The sequence below is a fragment of the Echinops telfairi genome, unplaced genomic scaffold, assembly GCF_000313985.2.
Source record: "Echinops telfairi isolate 266 unplaced genomic scaffold, ASM31398v2 ScPeMD7_7425;HRSCAF=8463, whole genome shotgun sequence".
Taxonomy (NCBI): domain Eukaryota; kingdom Metazoa; phylum Chordata; class Mammalia; order Afrosoricida; family Tenrecidae; genus Echinops; species Echinops telfairi.
The window spans coordinates 386,969-397,308 of NW_022111325.1; the positions used below are offsets into that span (position 1 = coordinate 386,969).

A 10,340-nucleotide genomic window follows, 5' to 3' on the forward strand; every position below is an offset into this window, starting at 1 on the left:
GGTGGTGGTGAGGGGGGTGCTGGAGAAGGGGCGTGGTTTTCCCATTAGATCCAGCCCCCTGCGGGCCGGCCTGTCCCAATGTTGTCACACCACTGCAACCTTCTCTCCAGAGGGACAGAAAGCACGGCCCCCAGACTGTTAGGCCTGTGTCCGCCATGACTGCTGCAAAGAGCTTCAGATGCTCCTAGGGCCTTCTTGACCCCGGCCGCCCGCACCCGAGGCTGGGCCCCCACCGCTCTTGGTCCCTGAGAGCTGAGTTGGGGGTGCTGGGCCCTGATGCTGACTTTCATCTGTGTTCCCCATCAGGCATCTGGCGCCCCTGTTTGATAACCCTAAGTTGGATAAGGAGCTGCGGGCAATGCTGAGAGAGAAGTTTCCTGAGTTCTGCAGTTCACCCTCCCCCCCTGTGGAAGGTATGAGAGACGGGGGTGGAGGTGTCAGGGCCTCCCAGGCAGGGCCTCCAGCAGAACCTGTGTGCATTTTGCCCTCTCTCTGCCCTTGGCCCTCTGTGCCCTTGGCCCCTCTCTGCCCTTGGTCCTCTCTCTGTCCTTGGCCCCTCTGTGCCCTTGGCCCTCTGTGCCCTTGGCCCCTCTCTGCCCTTGGTCCTCTCTCTGCCCTTGGCCCCCTCTGTGCCCTTGGCCCTCTCTCTGCCCTTGGCCCCCTCTGTGCCCTTGGCCCCCTCTGTGCCCTTGGTCCCCTCTGGTTGTGTCCAGTGTCCACTTGCTCCTCTGTGCATCCCCGGTCCTCCCTGTCCATCACCTTCTCAGGAGGGAGACGGTGTCCACAGGCTGTGTGCTTATCCCACCTGCACTTTGCCCCTTTCTCTCTCTCCTTAAAGGAGAAGGAGAGGCTGTTGCTCAAGGTGGGTCAGGTCTCAAAGCTTGCTCCCACTTCCAAACAGGCTGCTACTCACCTGCCTATCCATGTCCGTCCCCCCACCGCCGCCACCTCACACTTTTGTTTGGGGGTAAGAGTTTAAGCTAAATGGAGTTCTTTACTTGGTTTGAAGTTCAAGTGCCCTTTGGGACTGCCACTGGCTGTGTTCTCTCCACGGGTTCTGAGTGGAGCCTGGAAGAGTGGTGGCCTGTGCTGTTCTTGTCCCAGGCAAATGCCCTGCCAGGCTGGGGGTCGTGAGGGTGGGAGCGGCCTCCTCTCGAGGTCAGCAGTCCCGTTTGGGCTCCAGGAGCAAGCACGAGCGGACACAGGAGGCCCTGACAGTGCCGTGTCTCCCTTTTTCCCCAGTCAAAATTGAGGAGCCAGTGTCCATGGAGATGGACACCCACATGTCAGACAAGGACGAGAGTGGCTATGATAACGCGGAGGCCGCCTTCAGTGACGACGACGAGGACCTCAGCAGTAAAGGTGCGCCCGCAGCAAAGGGACAGCTTGGCCCCAGGAACCACCGCCCCGCAGTCCCATCCCCCTCATCCTGCACGTTGAAACTTTGAGCAGAGGTTCCTGCCTCTGCTCCTCAGAGCTGGGCCTGTGCCCCTTCCGGCCCTCACATCGGTCACCCCAAGCAAACAAGTGCCCCCGAGGGCTTGTGCAGTGGGAGGGCTCGTTCCTTCTCTGTGACTCAGCACCTCAACCCCTCCCTTCAGGAAAGAAGAGAGAGTTTCGCTTCCACCCCATCAAGGAGACGGTCGTGGAAGAGCCCGTGGACATCACCCCTTACCTGGACCAGTTGGACGAGTCCCTAAGGGACAAAGTGCTCCAACTGCAGAAGGGGAGGTGGGTGCAGGCCTGCGCTGTGCCCTGCCACTGTGGGCTGGAGCAGTGCTGGCTGGGGCAGCCCTGGCTGGGAGTGGGAGGGCCAGCCTGGCCAACCCTGGGTCTCCCTGCAACCAGGGTTGGAGAGGGGTTCCTCTTTCTGGGGCCTCTCAGCTGGTCCGATTGGGCCCGGCTCTCACCGAGCTCCTTTGTTCTGCCCTGGGCTGCGGCCGTGCCTGTGCATGCTGTTCTGTGTGCGTGCTGCCCTCCACTGTCATTTGCGGCCGGGATTTCCTCCTCCTCACGTACTGCAGTGACACGGAGGCCCAGTGTGAGGTCATGCAGGAAATCGTGGACCAGGTTCTGGAGGTGAGGCGGAGCCCAGGCCCTTGGGGAGCAAACAACCCACTCCTCCCCAAGGGTCCCTTCTGGGGTGGAGGCAGTGGGCTCAGGTCTAAGTGCTGCCCCCGCCCCGCCCTTGTCTCTCCCCCAGGAAGACTTTGACTCGGAGCAGCTCTCTGTGCTGGCGTCCTGCCTGCAGGAGCTGTTCAAGGCCCATTTCCGCGGGGAGGTGCTGCCGGAGGAGGTCACGGAAGAGTAAGGCTCCTTCTCCCGCCCAGCACCTCGTGCACTGGGCCTGCTGCACACTTGAGAGCAGTTTCCCCTGGTGTTCTTACTCTTGAGTGCACTGATGCAGGTAGCAAGGGGTTCTCCTTGCCGCCGGCACCGCTGCATGCTGTGTGCACGGGGACAGCGGGCTAGTGTCCCCCTCCTGGATGAGCCCGGTGGGATTGGACTCTGGCCTGGACTCTCACCAAAGGGCCAGATTCTCTGTGATGACGACAGCATCAGAGGTGGTCCGGCGTTTTCTTTGTTCCCAAGCCTCTGTAGCTGCAGGGCGCTGGGCTTAGTGGGGAAAGGAGCAGCTGCCCCTCCATCCCACCTGCCCCACATGTGCTCTGATAGAGAACCCTCCTCTTGTAGGTCCCTGGAGGAATCTGTGGGGAAGCCTCTCTATCTGATATTTAGGTACGTATTCAGGCCTGCTGCTCTCTCTCTCTGGCCGCGCGCGTGCACGCGCACGCACGCCTTGCAGCCCCCGCTGTGGGGCACAGCCTCCCCATCCAGCCAGCAGGCATGTCCTGGACTCAGGCTCCAAAGCCAAGTCTGCCGTGGGCACCGCTCTCCTCCTCTCCCCACAGGAACCTGTGCCAGATGCAGGAGGACAACAGCAGCTTCTCCCTGCTTCTAGACCTTCTCTCTGAGCTGTATCAAAAGCAGCCCAAGATTGGCTACCACCTGCTCTACTACCTGAGGGCCAGGTGGGTGTGGTCCTTAGGTGGAACAAGTGTCAGGAGGCACCCCAGAGGGCCTCTCCCCTCCAGTACCACAACGCCCCTACACGTGGCTATTTACTAAGAACTTCTGTTTTGTTCTGTTTTTATTTTTAAAATAGTAGTGTTATAGACAAAGAAGTTACTCTTAAAGTGTAGAACTCAGTGGTGTTTGGAACGTTCACAGAGTTGTACACCTGAGGCCACTGCCAAAATCAGAACATCTGTGTCACCCAGAAAGCCTCCCTGTGCCCGTCAGCAGCCGCTCCGTTCTCTCATCCACTCTGCCTGCATGGATTTACCTCGTCTTGACATTTCATGTCCTGCAGTAGCTGTGGTGACGGACGTCTTTCACTCAAGCTCAAAAGCTCACTGCCAGGGGTCGCTGCTGGCTCAGGGTGACCCCCACGGGACAGGGCAGAACTGCCCCTGTGAGTTTCGAGACTGTAACTAGCAGAAAGCCCCGTCCTCACATCTTACACTTAATACAAGTATAATACAAGTATAACATTCAAGTATAAAGGTTCATTCACGTTGTAGCATGTAGTAGTACCTTCATTCTTTTTTCATGACCAAGCATTACGCTCTGAAATCACTGGGTCGCGTTAGATTATCCATGCTTCAGTTGGGGGACTTAGCACTGTTCCTGCTGTTGCCTGTGTGAACACTGCTGCGGACACTCGTGTACAGACTTCTGTGTGCACTGTGTTTCCACTGTCTTGAGCATCACCAGTGTCTGTAGGCTTCCTGAGCAGCACCAGCAACCCGAAGGTTCTTGTGGAGTTTGTTGGCTAGTGATGGTGGCTGTTAGGGACCCACTTTGGAGCAGTGTCTCTTCAAATCCTTTCCCACTTATAATTGGGTTATTTGACTCATTGCTAAGTTTTATGGTTTCTTTGTGTATTTTGGATACAAGTCCCTTATCGATCGTGCTTTGTAAATATTTTCTTCTGTTCTGTCCACTTTTTTACTTTCTTGATACGGAGTTCTTTGAGACTTAAAAGCTTTTAATTTTTTTAAAAACTTTTTATCGTGATTTGGGTGAAGATTTACAGAGCCCGTCAGCTCCACTCAACAGTTCATGCCCATCTTGTTCCCCTGATTGTGGTCCCCACAGTGTGCTGGCATCACCCTGTTTCCTTTCCTCCTCCTCCTCTCCTAACCTTACAGAAGCTTTCCATTCTAATGAAGTCCAAAGTCCCAGTTATCATTTTTTGGTCAATTTAGATATCTTATCCAAAAAAATCATCTTAACCCATGGCCGTGAAAGTTTACTCCTAGACTTACGTCTGGGAATTTTATAGTGCCTACATTTATGCCTGCAAACTTGTGGGTTAAGTTTTGTGTCTGATGTGAGGTAGGGATGTACCTGTTTTCTGGCCCTCGTATTCAGAGCTCAGAAAGCAGGGCAATGTGGAGGAAAGCAGCTCGTTATCAAGCCTGACCTGGGTCCTCCCCTCCAGTTCCTGTTACGTCGGCCAGCCCCTGGGCCAGGCACAAGCGGGACAGGAGACGGCTTAGCCTTCATCTGAGGGCAGGAGAAGGGGTTGGAGAGTGGGAGCCTTCATTAAGCCAGGATCCTCTGCGGAGGGCTGGGGGTTCGGGCTGGGGCTAGGCCATGGAACCGAGTCCCTGGTGTTGCAGCAAAGCCGCAGCAGGAAAGATGAACCTGTACGAGTCGTTTGCCCAGGCCACCCAGCTGGGTGACCTGCACACCTGCCTGATGATGGACATGAAGGCCTGCCAGGAAGATGACGTGCGGCTGCTGTGCCACCTCACACCCTCCATCTACACAGAGGTCAGCTGGGCAGGAAGGGGCTCCCAGAAAATGATCCCCCTCGTGGCAGGTCTGAGTCCCCCATAGCCCTCGCGCCCGACTCTGCCTGGTCCCTGGCCTTCCATGGTGTCCCCTGTGGGATGGAGGGTTGTCGGTCACCCCCAGGACACCTGTCCTTGGTGGGTCTGGCCTGTATCTGGAATCCTCTAGGTGGTGGAGGGAGTTGAGGCCCAGGGCTATGCACTTGGCTTTTCAGCTTGGACCCCATCATGTGAACCCAGGACAGGTCCCCCACAGGCTCGCAATGATCACAGCCCTCCTGCCTTCTGATGGCCTGCCCTGGGCTTCCCCCATGATTCTCAGGGAACAGGGCCTCTGGAGTGAAGGTGCACTTTTGTTTCCCCTGGCTCCTCGCTGGGGCTGAGGAAGGGGGACCGGCTCTCCCTCCTCCTCATGAAAGTCCCCAAAACAGAGAAATCAGAGCCCAGGCCCACACGAGGAGCTGTGCTCGCAGCCAGGAACCAGGAGGAGGAGGGGTCCAGATGCCACTCAGATGGCAGTCTCTCCCCTCCCTCCCCAGTGCCTGCCATGTGCACCCTCATGCCCAGCTCCTCGTCCTCCAGGCTTAGGGGGGTCCATGTAGGGGGACTCTTTTCGCTGGCCAGACCCCCTCAGCTCTGGCTTTCTCTAATCCAATCTCACCCCCCTCCCCCGCCCACGTGCTCACACCAGTAGCCACGTGGGGCTCATGGCTCAGCCCCTCATCTGCACAGTGGGAAAGGAGGGGTGGGTCCTGGACTCGGGTCCTGAAGCCCTCTCTTCTCCCACCTAGTTTCCCGATGAGACCTTGCGGAGCGGGGAACTGCTGAACATGATCGTGGCCGTGATCGATTCTGCGCAGGTGAACCAGGACGGAGAGCCGCTTGCCTGGGCCTGCGGGCTCGCTGCACGCAGTCAGGCTGGGGAAGCCAGGGGAAAGTGGGGTCCACAGAGGCACGTTGGGGTGCTGTCTAGAGTCCCCTTGCTGCCTGTCATCTCCGGAACTCCTGCCTCCATGAGATCAGAAGGGCTCGGTTTTTGCCCCTTCGCTGTCAGTGAGTGAGGCCGTAGCTTCGGCTGCCACACCCAGGGACCCAAAAGGGTGCAGCTCTGCTTAGAGCCATTCCTGGTAGGCACCCCTCGGGCACTGTCTAGTGTGGGTCCCAGGCCCCAACCAAGGCGGCCAGGTGGGGCTTCCTCCACATCAGTCTTTCCTCACCAGTGGAGCCCTGTGCTGCTGCTGCAGTCCTAGCTCCGTGTCCGCCTAGAACTCATGGATCCGACCTCCCTCCCTCCCCTCAGCTCCAGGAGCTAGTCTGCCACGTGATGATGGGGAACCTGGTCATGTTCCGAAAAGACTCCGTTCTCAACATCCTCAGTAAGCCCGGGACTGACTACCTGGGGAGGAGAGGAGCTGGGGGCGGGCGCGGGGGGGCGGGGCCGGGAGGCAGCAGGGTGGTTCCCAGCATCGGGAAACCTGCACTGAGCCGAGGTGTGGGTACATCGACCACCCTGCACCATGCCCTCTGACTGAGCCCTGCTCTATAGAGTAGGCAGCTTTAGCAGGGGCGAGAACACAGCAGTGTGGAAAGGCAGGGGACCCATGGGGGTGAGTGGGGAGGTGTCACTAGCCCATCCCTGCTTGGGGTGCTAGTGGTCAGTGGGTCAGCCCCAGACAGACAGACAGACAGCGTTTCTCGGGTGCTGTTTGTAGTCCAGAGCCTGGACTGGGAGACCTTTGAGCAGTACTGTGCCTGGCAGCTTTTCCTGGCCCACAACATCCCTCTGGAGACCATAATTCCCATCCTGCAGCACCTCAAGTACAAGGGTGAGTCGGGCTCTGGGTGCGGGGTAGGGGGCTGCTGGAGGAGCCCACTCCCACTGCAGCCTCACACTCCCCCCCCCACCCCCCGAGGGCCAGGACTTTGATGACTCTTCTTGGAAGGTGTCTAGTTGCATCTGTTGGGGGGTGCGGTTGGGGGGAGCAGTGTCCTGGGGTCGCGTCCTTGGCCTGAGCAGCCTTGGCCTCTCCCCTCTGCACACAGAGCATCCGGAGGCCCTGTCCTGCCTGCTGCTGCAGCTCCGCAGAGAGAAGTGAGTCTCGCTGGGGCTCTAGCCCGCCCCAGGGCCCCCAGCCGGGCAGTGGGGAAAGGACAGTCTGCTCCCCAGGCCCTGTTTTTTCCTGTCTTCAGCAGCTGCTTGCTCTGCCCTTCCCCCAAAGCCACTTCCCAATGCACAGCTCCCTGGGGACCTGCCTTCCTCTGACTTTACCCCTGCCCACCAGGAGCTGCCCTCAGAGGTGGGGACCGGACATCCCTGTTTCCTGCTGCCCCAGCGCTTCTAATCACTGCTGCCTGCTGCTGCTCCCCACCCCCACCCCCCATGCTCCTACAGCCAGCATTCGGCTCATATCTCTCACTGTCTCTCTCACGCACACATCTATATATCCCTGGGCCAGGCTCCCCGCGAGGGTGGCTGGTGGAGGACAGGACAGAAGGACCTCCTTCCATTCCCGGCCCGTAATCCCCAGACTCACATGAAGAGGAAGGAGGACTCGGGGTGGGCAGGTAGGGAGAGTGCAGGGCAGCTGTGTTGGGTGGCCGCCCCGCCCGCCCACCCACCTGCCCGCCGCCACCCCAGGCCCAGCGAGGAGATGGTAAAGATGGTGCTGAGCCGGCCCTGCCACCCGGACGACCAGTTCACCACCAGCATCCTGCGGCACTGGTGCCTGAAGCACGACGAGCTCCTGGCCGAGCACATCAAGTCCCTGCTCATCAAGAACAACAGCCTCCCACGCAAGAGGCAGAGGTGGGACACCGCTGGCACACCACCCTCCCCCAGGCCTGCCCAGGCAGGGGCCTGCATGGCTCAGCCCGGTCTGTGGGCGACATCTAGTGGCCTGAAGCCCCAGGGCATGCCGGACCCCTGTGGCCCCTTCTCCTCTCCTAGTACTCACTGCGCCAGGGTCCCTGCTTCCAGGCATCCCTCTGTCCGCCCACCCCACCCCCACACACTCTGCTCCTCGGCATGGCCTGTGTCACTTGGGGTGGGCGGGGTGGGGCTCCTGGAGCCTGCTCCGTCGCCCCCAGCCTGCCCTCCCCTCGCCCAGTCTGAGGAGCTCCAGCAGCAAGCTGGCCCAGCTGACCCTGGAGCAGATCCTGGAGCACCTGGACAACCTGCGCCTCAACCTGACCAACACCAAGCAGAGCTGTACGCGGCAGGCTGGGGGAGGAAGGAGGGCACGTAGAGAAAACCGCCCCTGGGGCCTCTGCCAGCTCCACACGTCTAACTGCTCTCCCCCGTGCCGCCCGCCCTCCAGTTTTCAGCCAGACTCCGATCCTGCAGGCGCTGCAGCATGTGCAGGCGAGCTGTGACGAAGCCCACAAGATGAAGTAAGGGCAGGGAGGGAGCCTCTGGGTGGGGGGTGGTTGTGGTGCAGCAAGATGCTGGGACCAGATCCAGGGCCAGGATGCCAGCCCCTGTACCCTGAGAATGTTTCTGTCTCTCAGATTTAGTGACCTTTTCTCTCTGGCTGAAGAGTATGAGGACTCTTCCACCAAGCCACCCAAGAGCCGCCGAAAAGCAGCGCTGTCCAGCCCGAGAAGCCGGAAGAATGCCACACAGCCCCCCAATGCTGAGGAAGAGTCGGGCTCCAGCAGTGCCTCGGTGTGGGGCTCAGCCAGAGGGAGCTGGGGGGGGGGGGAGGAGATGAGGGAGCACTGGGCCACTGAGGCCAGGGGCTGCCCAGACCAGTCACTCACACCCACACCCACCCTCCTACTCTCTTCCAGGAAGAGGAAGACACAAAACCGAAGCCCACCAAGCGGAAACGGAAGGGGTCCTCGGCAGTGGGCTCTGACAGTGACTGAATCTGTGGCCCCGCCACCTCCGTCTGCTTGGACTGCTCCTCCCCTCGCTGGTGAATCGAGGTTGACAGGGATGGGGAGGTCCCAAGGGACACACCTTCTCCCCATCCCAGAGCGCCCCAGAAGGAAGGATGTGCCTCCTCTTCACTGTGCCCAGCCTGAGAAGCCGCCGCGCCATCCCCCAGCCCCACTGTTCCTGTGGGTTTCCAGCTGGATCACACTGCCGCCCACCCAGCACTTGGGTTCCTGTGGGGGCCCGAGGCCGCAGCACTGTGCCTGTCCTCAGCCCTCTCCACCCTGAGGAAAGACAGAGGCCCACCAGTGACCGGGTGGCTAGGAGGGGAGAGGCTGGGTGGGAGGTGCTCTCCCACCTCCCTTCAGGTTTGATCACTCGGAGCAGACATTTCAGCCGCTCTCCCTAAGGTTACAGTGGGGAGTGGGTACCCAGCCTGTGCCTTTCTCTCACCCTGGGGTGCTACAGCGCTCAGCAAGGAACCTGAGAGGGAGGTGTACCCTGCAGGCTCAGGGTGGCTGAGGTGGCGCTTCCAGCTGACCAGAGTCAAAAGCAAGGTCCCCAGAACTGTCAAATGGTCCCATTTCCTTGTTTTATTTTTTAAAAGTTTTTAAATGACAATAAAACAAGCCAGAACCTCTTGTGCCAGAGTTGTATCCCCACCTCCCCAGTGCGCATAGGCAGGACCCCAGTGTAATTGGTACCCTCTTTTCCCTTCCTGCCTTGTCTCCCTCCCAGCCACTACCAAGCTCAGCAAGACATAGACTGATCTGCCTCTGCAGAAAGGGATGCGTGCCAGTGCCTTCCCCATCGGCCAAGGCCCACTTCTCCCCAGAGCGAATGCCCCTGGTGCCAGGCTAACTTAAATCTGCGGTGGCGTTAGTAAAGGGGACAGAAGCGTGCCTGGTGGAGGCGGTCAGAGGCTGGGCATGAGATGCTTGCCACCCTGTGTGCTGAGCAGGAGGGAAGCTTGCTGAGCAGCTGTGCCCCTTCCCTGGGAGGTTGAGGTTGGCAGAGGGGGTGCAGTAGGGCTGACTGCAGCCCCACCTAGTCTGCCTGCAAACTTCTCCCTTCCCGCAAGGCTGCTTCGCCCTCCTCTGAAAACCTAAACCGCTTTTTTCTTCCCCTCTCCTTCCCCACTTCCCTCGGCCCCAATTAAAACCAGGATGGAAAGCATTCTCTGGCTGGCCCCAATCACTGTACTGTTGCCCAAAGGGAGGGGCTTCCATGGTGGCCCCTCCAGAAATCTGGCGGCCTGAGCCTCCACCTTTCCCCTACTTAGCTGTCTGCCCGAGCGCCCCAGTCTCTTGGGACTGCTGCTGCAGCGTCTGCCCGGACTTGCAGCGGGCGGGCGGCACCGAATCCTGCACTCTGCTGTGGGGAGAGTGAACATGCCAAAGACAGAGAAAGCCAGGACTGGTTCGGTCGCACAGGCTCAGACGAGGGCTTTGAAGCCCCCCCCCACCCCCCGGGGGGTGGAGGACTGGAAGGCCAGGCCCAGGGCCTGCTAGGATTCAGGCCACGAGTCTTTTGGAAGGAGTGCACCTAGGGCGGAGCTTGGGGGGGGGGCAACAGCTCAGTGTAAGCCCAGCCTGGGGGAG

General features: G+C 59.7%; 2 protein-coding genes across 3 annotated transcripts in view; both read left to right on the plus strand.

Annotated features, from left to right (window-relative positions):
* The window catches only part of INTS3 (integrator complex subunit 3), a 37,162-nt gene extending 27,247 nt beyond the window's left edge, over window positions 1-9,915 (plus strand). For both annotated transcript variants that reach the window (XM_004714627.3, XM_045298408.1), the window contains exons 14-30: window positions 307-413; window positions 1,243-1,362; window positions 1,602-1,731; window positions 2,025-2,079; window positions 2,204-2,307; window positions 2,695-2,739; window positions 2,913-3,032; window positions 4,689-4,842; window positions 5,654-5,722; window positions 6,163-6,238; window positions 6,575-6,688; window positions 6,906-6,954; window positions 7,501-7,668; window positions 7,970-8,070; window positions 8,180-8,252; window positions 8,370-8,526; window positions 8,652-9,915. In XM_004714627.3, the coding sequence (XP_004714684.1) occupies window positions 307-413; window positions 1,243-1,362; window positions 1,602-1,731; window positions 2,025-2,079; window positions 2,204-2,307; window positions 2,695-2,739; window positions 2,913-3,032; window positions 4,689-4,842; window positions 5,654-5,722; window positions 6,163-6,238; window positions 6,575-6,688; window positions 6,906-6,954; window positions 7,501-7,668; window positions 7,970-8,070; window positions 8,180-8,252; window positions 8,370-8,526; window positions 8,652-8,729 (1,720 nt within the window). In that variant the 3' untranslated portion in view covers window positions 8,730-9,915. The remainder of the gene's footprint in view (window positions 1-306; window positions 414-1,242; window positions 1,363-1,601; window positions 1,732-2,024; window positions 2,080-2,203; window positions 2,308-2,694; window positions 2,740-2,912; window positions 3,033-4,688; window positions 4,843-5,653; window positions 5,723-6,162; window positions 6,239-6,574; window positions 6,689-6,905; window positions 6,955-7,500; window positions 7,669-7,969; window positions 8,071-8,179; window positions 8,253-8,369; window positions 8,527-8,651) is intronic.
* SLC27A3 (solute carrier family 27 member 3) overlaps window positions 8,858-10,340 on the plus strand; it is a 5,924-nt gene continuing 4,441 nt past the window's right edge. Inside the window, exon 1 of the mRNA XM_013007736.2 lies at window positions 8,858-8,924. Within this exon, the coding sequence (XP_012863190.1) occupies window positions 8,858-8,924 (67 nt within the window). The remainder of the gene's footprint in view (window positions 8,925-10,340) is intronic.